Source organism: Cryptomeria japonica, chromosome 3 (genome assembly GCF_030272615.1).
Source record: "Cryptomeria japonica chromosome 3, Sugi_1.0, whole genome shotgun sequence".
NCBI classification, from domain to species: Eukaryota; Viridiplantae; Streptophyta; class Pinopsida; order Cupressales; family Cupressaceae; genus Cryptomeria; species Cryptomeria japonica.
The window spans coordinates 548,995,155-549,008,236 of record NC_081407.1 but is presented as its reverse complement, the minus strand read 5'-3'; the positions used below and the strand labels follow the sequence as shown (position 1 = coordinate 549,008,236).

General features: G+C 37.0%; 1 protein-coding gene across 1 annotated transcript; it reads right to left on the bottom strand.

The window, feature by feature from the left end:
* Nucleotides 1-658: 658 nt before the first annotated feature.
* On the bottom strand, nt 659-12,738 carry LOC131077428 (uncharacterized). The gene is made up of 7 exons (XM_058014922.2): nt 12,671-12,738; nt 4,893-4,967; nt 3,555-3,620; nt 3,392-3,466; nt 1,678-2,171; nt 1,347-1,559; nt 659-1,256 (listed from the first exon to the last, which is right to left on the bottom strand). Exons 3-6 carry the CDS (start codon nt 3,605-3,607, stop codon nt 1,459-1,461), a joined length of 723 nt encoding a protein of 240 aa, XP_057870905.1. The 5' UTR covers nt 3,608-3,620; nt 4,893-4,967; nt 12,671-12,738; the 3' UTR covers nt 659-1,256; nt 1,347-1,458.
* Between the last annotated feature and the right edge of the window lie 344 nt (nt 12,739-13,082).

Genomic DNA, 13,082 nt, shown 5'->3' with positions numbered 1-13,082 from the left:
TTTTGTAAAGCATATCTTGACTTAGAGAGTTGGACTAATACATAAATGATTAAACCACACCTTGTCACAATATATAAGGTGTACACTAACTATTTGTACAATAAAATAACACAATACACTACATTGCATTTGCATCAATCTCTTGGACAACAAATCTTGACTTACAGAGTTGAACTAATACATAAAACCACACCTTGCAACAATATATTACACTAAAATTATTTTAAATGGCTGAATACACTACACTGCATTTGCATCAATCTCTTGGACAACAAATCTTAACTTACAGAGTTGAACTAATACATAAAACCACACCTTGAAACAATATATTACACTAAAATTATTTTAAATGGCTGACAACCTACCAACAATAAACAAAAAACTATTACAACAAATTAACTTGGATATATTGTTGAGATGAAACAAAATGCAAATGATCCATCCCATTCATTCAAAAACAGCCAACAGGGGAACATTAGATTGGCAACCGCCAGTTTGATTTTAGAACTCATATAGCCAGACATTCTATTTCAAAATAGATTTGACTAGCAGAGACCAGGAAGCTCATGTCAACTCCTAATAGAATCTAAAATGTCAACCTGCTCAGAGTAAATTCCCACGAAGTTGTATATATGTCATGCCCAGTCACAAAAGTACAGATGGTAACATGATGATAACATTATATTCATATTTTTTTCACAGCATAAGCCACATTATATTAACACAGTAGCAGAGTTTGTGATAGTCAGACAATATCATAGTTTGTAGGGCCATTGCCACCCAAAAAAGTAATAAGATTCACAATCTTTAAAGGCCGAAGTTTTTTTCAAGTTTGCAATATTCATTAACATGGACAGTGTTAAAACCCAATTACATCAAAATTCCTATTGCTTGACAATATCAATAATGGTGTTGTTCACAGCTAATGTGAAAGTGCCATAGACATGGAGCCTGCACAACATAAAGACCATTGGCGAGATGTCCTATTGGTATTGTTCGTATGTTATATTTGTGATATCTGGGTAAGTTTGTTGAAGTATGTCTCCTTGCAAGGAGCAGTCGATGTTGCCTTCTTGTGTATTCAATGTGCAAAGTATGTTATAGTGGCAAGAGGTTTGTGTGTCGACGGTGCGATACGTGCAATGGACAAAGTCCATGTCAATTGCAAAATCAAATGGTAGGGAGTGGTGGCACGTTGAGCAAGATATTTCATAGGGTGGAAAATAGGCATTCTTTGCTTTGAGAACATCGACAACCTGCAATTGCACTGTGTACAGTAAGCAAAGAATTGTAAAGACTATGTAGTAGAAAGCTTAGGGCAGAGTTGTAAAGGTACGTGTGATCACCTGGATATTACATTTGGAAAATGTCTCCAAATGTGCTTTTGTGCACTAGTCATTAAGCTCTTCAATGAAAGTAGACTGCGATGGGCGGAATGACCAGGTTCCTTGGGGACCATTACGCACAATATTTTTTAACAGTATAAAAGGCATATCTACTGTTGAGAAGAGTTGTTGCAAAGTTGCGCGCAATTCTGTGTACGTGGTGGAGATGAGAACCTGCAAAATAAAAATGTTAGTGGGAAGGGCAGAAGAGGGCATGACAGGAGGAACAAAAAAAGAAGGCGCAATTCAAAGTGTTCAAGATGTACAGTAGCCATATCTTCCTGCAGATTACCATCCTTTTTATGTACTTCAAGGTGTGTTTTGGTCAAATGGTAACTGGTTCCAATTGCTCCGAATGAACCAACGGAATAGTGGCAGTCAGCTTCGCTTAGTTGTGAGATTGTAAAATCGGGTGCTAGTTTGTGTTCGGTACAAATGCATGGGATAGTTTCAAAGGTGCTTTTTGCAGTGAGAGCAATGCAACAATCTGCATCACCTCTTTCGTACTGTGATTTATTTTTAATTGTAAAGTTGGAAATGCAGATGCCTGATCCAATGGTCAAGCGTGGCAAAAAGGTGTCCACCAATGTGTTGCTAATATTCATTGTGACTGTCATCTGGCCTTTACAATCTATCAGGTCCACATGCAATATCTCAGTTTTGTTTTGTGTGTTGGTGTACTTGGCAGGTCTATATACAACAAGAATGTCACCTTCAAACATATAACCAACTCGTTGTGTACACAGGTCCAATATTGTGCTAGGTTTTGGTGGTGTTGAAGAAAGGCTGCACAAGGAAGGGTCAATAGGGAATTAATGAAAGAGCATTAGTAAACCAATCCATGTTTATTGGCAGCAATCCATGTTTATTGGAATCAGCTTAAAGCTTATGAAACTCTAATAATGCGAACACAATGATACATGCAATTTTACTTAAGAGACAATTGCACCCATGATCCAAACTAGAGTTGTGAAATGCATAAACTAAGATGTGGACCACAACAGTGGAACCAATAAAAGAATATGAACGCGAAAGCATGAACAGGGAGCTTGAAATGTTTGCAAAGATTGCAAAGTAATTCAACATTACAGAAATGTGTTCCCATGAAGTGTCAAAGGGCATGCGTATGCATCTATTGGGAAGATTTGGAAACTTCAAGAAGATCCATTGGTTTATCGACATTTATTAAAGCGTAAAGGCGAGAGGTATGTTGTCAGATGTTGCAGTTGCAATAGGCATGGTGAACATGTTTGCAATGCATGGAAGCCTTGACAAGTGCATGGGTTGTAGAGGGAAAACCAAACATAATAATTACTTTAACTAGGAGCGGCTAACAACTGAACAAGGATTGAAGAATATGCCCTAGAGGAACTTTTATTATGTATGATGAGATAAGTGTTAAATTATCATGAATTCCTGCGAATTCAAGCCCACCCAAGCTCACTCTTAAATGCACAATAAAAAAATGAACATATGGAATGATAAAATTGGGTAATGCATTGCACTTAAATTCTAGATGTTGCATATTATATGGACAAAGTTGGGTGCCAATACAGACTAAAAAATCCAGCATGGAGAATTTGCATGGAGAATTTTATAATAAAAAGATAATTATACTCTAACTACAATGACAATACTGCAATTTGAAATTCAACCGGGTTCTGATTTCAATTTAAACAAATGAATTGGATACATCAGAAAATGCTTCAAAAGCCGAAGGCAACAAGGAGATTGGAGATTGTTTTACAGTCACTGGAGTGTTGCGGTTGAGAAATGTTGCTTGTGTTTTAGTAACCAAATTGAACTCGAGGGAATAAATGAAAAAGAATGGGATGCTGGACATGAAGAGATCTCAATAAAATAAAATAAAACTGCCTCAAGAAAGCGTGGCAGGTAAACAAACAACAAGACAAATTGCAACAATCACGAGACTTGTGCACAAGTTTTTAATGTCTCTTCAATTGAAAAGAAAAATTGAAATAGATGGCAGAATTTGAGAGGGATACCTGTGGCTTGAATGGCTAGTTTGTGGAGCATGTCTGGAAGATGGTGTTGTTTGTTGTCTCAGAGGTTGGAGTTGGCTACAAGACATGAGAGGAAAACATCAGTAAAGGACTTCAGGAAACATTGTGTAAGTGTAAGTCTTCTTACTACGTTGGGCATTTTTACCATTTGCTTATATGCAGGGCTTCAACACCACTCTCTTGCTGATCACATTCCATGTGGCCAGTGGATCTGCAGGAAAAGTGCAAAAAGTGTTTTAGTGACTTGAGGGATTTGACAGGGTATGAAGGAATCAAATTCAGATAATTCAAGTCAAACTCCAATGTAAATGTGAGTTTCAGAAGGTAGAACTTCTTTTGTTATCAGCATTGACATACGTTACCTTTTGCTTGTATGTGGCTATGGATTGGGATTTTGCTATTTGGTGGAATGTGCATTGGGATTGTGCTGCTTGAAAGAATCCATCTATCGACTGTAGATAAAGCAGGAAGGGAAGACAAAATATTAGTGTGCTTTCTGTACATGGCTGGTTGTGTCAAAAATGTCTCATCTCACAAAAGGGAAATGAATAGTGAGTAGACTAGTGACCAAGCAAAAATGTAATCTATTGATGGACAAGAAATAGAGTGGAAGTGAAATTGAAGGAGCAAATAAGTTGAAAGAAAAATAGTGTTAGTAGAAATGAGATAGATGGTTTGGATACCCTTTTTTATGTTCACTTTTGTGCGGCTGCATTTTGACAGGGGCGAAGTTTTGTTGTTCAATGTTGCCAATTTGCCTACAGGAAAGCAAAGCAAAAAGTGCAACTTAGAGAGTGAATGAAGACATTGTATAAGGATCAATGTATACAAGAGCAACTTATAGAGTGAATGAATGAAAACGTGCTATGAGGATAAATGTATCTGTGGAGGAACACCAGCTTTACCATTTTATTATGTGTTGTTGTGGAGAGGTGGCATCCGGTGCACTGGCTTCCATGTTGGTGAGGCATCTACAAAGTCAACAGATTGAGATCAATGCAATGGTAGGAGATTTATGGAATGTTGTTGAGAATAAGGTGATTCATTGACAAAATGGGGAGTAAAGAGGCATATTTAGCTTCAATGTCATTAGTGTTTGACGACACTAGGAAATCAATGCAATATGGAAGAGGTGTGAAGTTCATTAGCAGAGTGCACATATGTTACCATTTTCGTATGTGCTCGTGTGAAGGAGTGCTATTTTTCTTATTGTATTCGACCTTGGTAGAGCTCCTGCAAAGGGAAGAAAGCATAGCATAGGATGGCAATCGAAGTGCAAAGTCAATTAGGTATGAATTTCTTTTTTAATTTACATGACAATAACTGATTGACATATTGTGCTATGTTGTATACATAATCGACATATAGGCCTGGACTATAACAAATAATAAATTCAAGGTGCAATGGGCACTAGAAAGAGAGAAGTAATGCAATTTGTGAAAGCAAATAATTTGGGTGGGAATGAAGGAATTGAGAGGGGTACCTTTGTTTGGTATGACTTGCTTGTGTAGCAAGGGCGTTGCAAGGGTTGTCTTTTCCTTTGAGCTGATCGACATGGCTATAACACAACAAAGCAAACAAACATCATAAGAAACACAACAAAGCAAACAAACATCATAAGATTTGATGCTAATTTTATTGTTAAATAGCAAAGCAAACAAATGTTGTAAATTGTGATGCTAATTTTATTGACACACAAGTTTACATTTATTTAGTATAGTAGGCATGTTTTACCACTTCGTTGTTGGTATTTGTGCAGTAGGTGCTGGTTGTTTCAAAGTCTCTTTGTTGTGCACATATTTACAAAATACAATATTCAGAACCATCCAATGTCAGGGTATTTGTAGAAAATACAAAATTATTAATCAAGCAATTGTTGCAATATTCTTTAAAGTTATCACCATCCAATGTCAGGGCATGTGTAGAAAATGTAAAATTATTAATCAAGCAATTGTTGCAATATTATTTAAAGTTGCCACTGTTTTCCAAGGTGCTCTTGTAAGCTATGAGCGTCTGGCTGACTACAATGGACATGTATGGAAGATCTGCAAAAGCAAAGCAGTGAGTGCTAGAGAGACAATAAAAATGCTTGTTCAGTGAAAATGTTTGTGCTAATTCTATATAGGTAAGCAATTTGTTGAAATTGTCTAAATACTGTACTGTTTTTTGGGCAAATGATGTTCCTTGGAAGACACTGATCCAAATGGCGTTACTCGGCTGGGGTCCATGTGTTAAGTGGCCTGCAAAAGAGTGGCGACATTAGACTTTGTGAGGGGAACTTATGCTATGCATGTAAGAATAAAGCATGTTCTGCAATAGTATTAGCACAAGGAATGCTACAGGTAGATAGTTACATGTTGGCTAAGGGGTATCTTCTACTAATGTTTGCTCATTGCATAGCATATGCCATGGCTAGACAATATTGTCTATGTGTGTGAGAACAATATCATGGTCAGTCCAATATGCTTCCAACCTCTTGGTCCTAGCTATGTGTGCATTATTGTTTGTCCAAATGTGATCAATGTTGCTTCTTGGCAAAGTATCTTTCTGTTCATGTAACAAGTGCAAGTTTTGTATTTGCATGTGTCTTTTAAACAGTTGTACTGTTTTTGACTGTATTGATATGTCAATGTTGAAGTCGCCTGCAATATAGACAATGGCGCCACTAGGAGCAATTGCCAGTGCTTCATTGATAATTGCAATGATGTTGGTAACTAATATTCTTGGTTTGGCATAAATATTACAAATGGAGAGTGTGTGTTGATTAACACTGCATGAGAGGAATAGTGCTTCAACATTGTCTAGTGTTAAAGGTGTTGTGCTAACCACATGTATGTTTTTGTTAATACAAGTCATTATGCCATGAAGATGGAACACTGCAAAACAATTGTAGCCTGGAAGTGTATTATCCGTTGTTGGTGTATACAAGTATGTTTCCTGGAGGCAAATAATGTCTGATGACATTAGGTCTATGTCACATAGGATGTCTTCTCTATGCGTTTGGAAATGTCGAGTGTTTAATGTAGAAATGACTATTTGGGCTATACTTTTTTGATAGTGCACGTCATTTTGAAGAGTCCAATTAACAGTTGTGGTGAGTCGTTCCATCTCATCTATGACTATTGGCTTTATCTTGGTGTTTCGTGGTGTTAGAGGGCTCAACAAGAACAATGTTTCAATAGTTGATGTGCGACTTAGAGCTGTATAAGACAAACCATGTTGGTGGACACCGAAAGGTTCAAATGCAAGACCATGCATGGTGAGTCCCTGTGCTCTATGTATTGTTCGAGCACATGCCAGCTGAAGTGGAAATTGTTTTCGAATAGTAGTCTTCTGTGTAGAACTGTGTCTAGGGAGTGGTTTTGCAACTCGAAGAATTGGCACCCATCCATTGTTAGCATATGTTTGGTTTGGCTGTGGTAGTTTTGCATTTTGAGATATTCCAATGCGTTGATCGTTGAATTCAACCCAAATGACATTGACATTGTTGGTTTGTGTATATGATTTGAATCATCCATCTGAGCCGTTGACAAGATTGTCTTGTATATCATAGTTACCACCATATATCTCGATCAATATGTCTTCTTTTAACATTATTTGATTTGCGAGATTTGCACTATGTTTGTACAATTGTTCTATAGAAACAGTGTTGTCGTGTTCATCAATTGCATTAATTATGAGTAGTTCTCCACGAAGAGTAGATAATATCTTTTGGTTGTGTGCGTAGACATCTTTTCTTTTGTGAAAAAGAAATGGAAACGTTGGGTCTATAGGTGGGGTGCGTAAACATTTGTTATTCAAATATGCTAGTCTTCCTTGGTTTGCGAGCCCGTGCGTATTCTGTTGAGAACAACAACAAACAACTGATCTGTTTGCCTCATTGTAGTTTGCAGATTGAAACATTTGACATGTTGCCCAAAATCATATGGCAATAGGTCAGTGTCTATTGTTGGTGCTTGAAACACTAGACAATCGTGTATAGGTTCTGCCTGGTACAAGTCACCACAGAATATAATGTCCAAGCCACCGAAGTGTTTAGTTGGGGTTTGCATTATTTCACGAAATCTTTTGTCAATGCAATGCAACATTCTAGCTCCAACTAGAGAGATCTCATCAATGAGAACAAGACGCAATTGTTGGTATTCCTTTGTCAATACATCTAATCTTTCTGAACTTAGAGTATTAGAAGTGGATTTGTTAAATGGTATGAACAATGCAGAGTGCAATGTTGTGCCTCCTATATTATAGGTTACTTTTCATGTGTATGCAAGTAACAAGCCCTTCACTTTGTCTGGGTGACTATCTACTGCGTTATTGTATAGACGAAGAAGTCCTTGATACATTGCCTTTGCAGTGAAGGTTTTCCCTGTGCCAGCACCTCCTGTTAAGAACAAGTACAATGGCTCATCTGGGTTTTGTTGTTTCTTCATTAATATGTCTTTTACTATAGCTTGTTGTTCTTTGTTCAGCATTCTATGAGTAGCATAATATTCTATATTGTCATTCAGGTGGGGATGTCCAACTATTTCAAATGGTCTTGACACTTTTTTGACGTAGACATTATGTCTCAGTGTGGCTATGTCTGGTTCCAAGTTGTACTCTTCGTTGTCATCCTTATTTGTCTTTCGAACATCGTGTACATTTCTATAGTATTCATCTTCGAGCTTTGCTTCATTCATAGCATTGGCCATATCACCCCATGATTCGTTTACATTGTATGTGTACTTTGCTTCATTAATGTGTATCATTTTTACATTGTTGGCAAAAGCATCTTGCCAAGTTTCAAAGCCTTGCTTCAATGTGTTTTTGTTGGTGGAAAAAGGAACGTACAGTAGAAGTTTCTCTCTATAATAGTTGTCGGTGTCAACATGCTTATCATACTTGATAAATCTGATAATTTGAGGTCGACCGCGCTTTGCTAATTTTCCTCTTGTCATTGCATATTCTGCAAGACAAATACTAGCTAATGGTTCTAGGCGTGCAATATAATGATCAACAGAACTTTTGCAAGCAACATTTTGCGACTCATTTGGTTCATTGTCAAGAAGCTCGCGAGTCTTTAGAATAAAAGTGCAGTTGTGAGGGGTGGAAGTATCAATGAATTTACAAGTATGTGAACTATAGTTAAGGGGTAGAGAGAGGACAATGTGTACAACTTGTTGAGCAGACATTTGTTGCAGGTTGAGCAAGGCATTTCCTAGTTTTGTTACCATGTTTATGGCGTCAATGTTATGTTGCTTGTGATTTCTTCGCATTTTGTTGAATGCAGTTGTCATTGAATTATTGGGTTTTGTCATGTAAGAGCTACTGTACATTGCTGCAGCATATGCATTCAGGACAAATTGTGCATCTGTGTTTGCTTGCCATAGATGTAGAATGCGAGGTGCAAATGAATTATTCCATATATGAGTTGGCTTTCTTTTGAGAAATAATGTTGGCTTGGTCACTCTAGACCGTATGGCTATGATGTATTCATGGTCAGACATGTTTATGTTGGCTAAGAAATTTGCAAAGTAGACGCATGGCTCATAGCTTGATGTCTCTAAAATTGATCTAAGGTTAGGAGTAGTGTGCATATCGTCACGGTCTTTGTCAATGAATGGTTCAAGTATTGTTGTTTCCTTCATTGGAGGCTGTGGGAAACCAAAGCAGCACTTTCTCATTCTTGACTTCCCACATTGCTTTGTGTGATGGTGCATATGCACTCTAGCTATGTGGTCATCTAAAGTGTCTGTGTTGCAAGTTATATATTTGTCGACAAAGCGTCCAATAGTAGCTTTGTTATCTTTTCCATAGATCGGCGCGTCTTTAACCCATAACATGAAATGGTTATGTTCATTTCCTCGACTTTGGAATTCTATAACTGAGAAGTAGTCCAATACATTTCCAAAAAAAGTTTCATCTGAACAAAATAATTGTTTCATTGCATTAATTCTATGTTTGTAATAGCGAGCACAAGTGACAGGATCTTTTTTTATCAAAGATGAAATGTCAATGTCAAACAACGAATCAAGTTGCATTTGTCTTGTGGTCGTGTGATGTGTCATGTAGAGTTCTCTTAATGTTTGTGTCAATGGTCCCCAATTTTGCTCTGCACTAGTGAATGTCAAAAAAAAAGTTGGTGGGCCTAATTGTCGTATCATTGCAAAAACGTTCTTCTTGAGATGTTGCAAATAATCTGGTGAATTTCTGATCTTCTTGAGATTTGTATATCCAATATCGGATTGGAGAATTTTCTCGAGGTTTGGTTTGTACTTGACATCTCTTGCTTTCAATGTTCTTCCTTTTAACTTTCCTTTGCGGATTCTTATCCAAATGCAAGAAAACACTTGAGCAATTAGTATTTTGATAGCTTTGAAAAACAAATTAGTGGTGTGATATGCAAATGCTCGATTTGAATTTTGCAATTCCCACTGAGCAATTCTTTGATATGATTTTTTTTTTGAAATTTGTTCGTCACGTTGTTCGCCAAAAAATAACGTTGGAAAGTTCATCTCTTCTGCATACTTGTCCTGGAATATTCCCAAAGGTTGTTTCCCTTCTGCAGGTGCGATTTTGATCATTTTGTCTTGAAGAGAATGTATAGTTCGCGACTCGATGAACCCATGTATCACGGTGTCTGGTTCGACCTCCATCGCATTGTCAATTTCATTGTCGGTGTCACTTGATGAAGAGTCGCTACTAGGTGCCTCTTCTTGTGAAGGGTACAAATGGTCATGCCATTTTTTGTTTAGTTTCACATTTTGCATTTTGTATAATGTTGTTTTACACATTTCGTTCAGAGAGTTCATAACAGTGTTCGGACACACTCTGCCTTTTTGATATGCATTTTTGTATTGCAAACGTCTCTTCAATGCAACAACAATTGTCCATGTTTCATCAGATGATCGTGGTAATGTTGTTTGTATAATATTAATATTTGTTGGAACATTAATAATTGTTCCAGTTAATCCAATTTGGGATCTTTTGTGTCCTAATTGCCAAATTTGTGCAAATGCAATTCCGAGTGATACTAATCTTTCTTCAAGTTCTGAAAGTGTAGACGTGTGTACTAATGGCTTATGTGTGTTGATATGTTCTGGAGTTGCATATGATGGTTTAATGTTTTGGTTTAGTTGTTGTTTACAAAATTTGCATATGTTTTGACCATAAGTGTGTTTTTTGTTTGGTAGTAGGTGTTGGTATGCTTGTATCGTTTTTGGTGTTAAATTTCTCATGTTCTTCTTAAAATGGAGTCAAACACATATTGTACAGACATGTTTTGGTGTGTCTTGTATCTTTTCAATGTAACGTTCTAGTTTTGTTTGTGAGCTTCTTGTTGAGTTTCAAATCCCTTGATATGCAGTTGCTTTACATATTTGTTGTTTCACTTTGCGAAGCGAGTCATGTGTGATTTTTGTCAACAGCTTTGTAGATTGTTTTTCGGGTTCGATAGACGTTGATATATGCATAACTGTGTTTAAAGCATTTTTTGATTGTGTAGATGTATTGATTCGTGTATATCCATTGTTCTGAATAAATTGTTTGAGCCTGTGCAAATTAGTTGTTGGTTTTGCTTGAACCCATGTCATTGTAGGTGGTTGTTCAACATTAATCTGAGTTGCTATTAGACTGTCCACTCTAGATGGGTTATAGTGTGTATGCATTTCATTGACTTTGTAACTCGTGATATTGTATACTTTGGTAGGTCTCAAGGATTTGCTATATTCTTGTATGCACATGTTGGTCACTCTTGACCATACTTTAACTCTTACTTGCAAGATGTAGGATTGCCACTCAAAACAGAAATCTGCACCTTCAAGCTTGCTTTGCTCATATATGCTTGCCAACTTGACACGCCACAACTAATCGTGAGGTCACAACGGATACATGTTTCTATGCAACCTATTGCTACATTGTCTTTGGAGAGTAGTGCATTGCAAAACGATTGAGCCATGTACCATCGAACAAACGGGCCATCGTATTCATTGTCTGTTAGAGTGGCTATTGTATTGAACAAGTTGTTGCCACAATCTGACATTGAAATGCATCTTTGCACAAGTTGGGCACTGCATTTGCAAACTTGTCTTTTACAAAACTAGTAGTCGCTGCAGGAGCCGTCTTTGAATTGTGGAGTAATCTATTTTGCATCATGTATAGAGTCGTTTTCTTGTTAATTAGCGGTTCAAAATGTCCACGAGTAGGGTTTTGGTCATGGAATAGAATAGAATATGCATTGCTTTGTAAGTTCTTATTGAAGTGCAAGTACTTTGATTTTCTTGTTGAAGACCAAACACATATTTCAATTTTTAGCCATTTGGCTAGCCATCCAATACAAAATGCATCTCCCCAAAGGCCATTCTCATTACAACCTGGCAGTGGAATTGCTGGGAGACGCATGCATCGTAGATAAGTGTCAATGTCACATACTCCATGCATTTCGTACAATCCTTGGGGGTCGAGTTCATGGCCATATGAATATAAAGCATCATGATCATTGATTTCTAGGCAATTTATAAAATGGTCAATAGTTCCAATGCATAGCTCTGTAGAAGTGTATCACATGTGTAACAAGAACTGGAAAGAGTCAAAAAGACAATCGCCTACATTGTATACAAATGATTTCACCCTAAACATGTTATTTTTTTCGAATACCATGTCAATTGTTTGTTTTGACAAGTCCACACTACAAGGTTTATAGTTCTCTGTATCTATAATATTATTTAATGATTTTGTTGACTGCAATTTATGGTCCATGTTGCACATTATCGAGCAATGACCAAACGGGTAACAATAAAAGTTCAACAATATTATCCTAATCATAAAATTCATGCCAATTACCCCACTATTTGAACTCCAAGGTCCCAACAAAGGCCATGCCCCTCGATCCCGGAGCATGTAAAACAATTTTCTAATCATTGTCATGGAAAATGAAAAGTGCATCTAGCTAAGATGAGGCAGACATAAAGATGTAAAAGTGGAGTCTGCATTGCAGGAGGAGAGGCATGATTTAAAAAGGCAAGAATAAAGTTGTTTGATGATCAACAAAGCATATTGCATAAAGTTTATTAATATCTTTGCTGCAAAACAAACTAGTTTGGCATATATAGTTGTGGGTATGGAGACTTGAAGTTGTTTATTTTAAAGTAATCTAAGGACATGAACTAAATTAAAGAGAATTTTAAAACAACCAGAAAGCTTCAAATAGCCCAGACAACTAACCAGATTTGAGGGCATTGTTTCAACTGTACAATGCACAACAAAAGCGCAAAAGTATCTTACCCATTATGTGTTGCGTAATTAGATGCTACCAATGCTCGATGTGCTTTGCGATCCAAAAATCTTGTAAATCAGATATGCTGAACACACAACATAAGAAAGAAACCAAACACATTAAAGAGAGCAAGGGAAAAAACATTCAATGAATGAGTAGTGTGTCATAAAAGAAGAGGAGCCCAAAAGAAGAAAACATATATATCAAGCATTCGATAGTAGATCAATTTTATCAATTTGCGTATATTGTGGGGGCTACACAATTCGAATGGCATCAGGAATCAATTTATTTTTGACATTTTTACTAATGTAGACATGACTATACAGAGGGGGTTGTGATGCACGGTGTGCAATTTCCGTGAGGACAACATGCCTAGGAAAGAAAATATGAAGAAAGGAAGAGATTTAGCTCCAACACCTT

What these genes read in the sequence shown, in the direction of transcription:
- LOC131077428 (XM_058014922.2), bottom strand. Translation starts at nt 3,607, where the DNA reads ATGGAATGTGATCAGCAAGAGAGTGGTGTTGAAGCCCTGCATATAAGC. An exon ending in GCCCTGCATATAAGCAAATG is followed by an intron (nt 3,467 to 3,554) that starts GTAAAAATGCCC and finishes CATGTCTTGTAG; the next exon opens with CCAACTCCAACCTCTGAGAC. An exon ending in ACTAGCCATTCAAGCCACAG is followed by an intron (nt 2,172 to 3,391) that starts GTATCCCTCTCA and finishes TTCCTTGTGCAG; the next exon opens with CCTTTCTTCAACACCACCAA.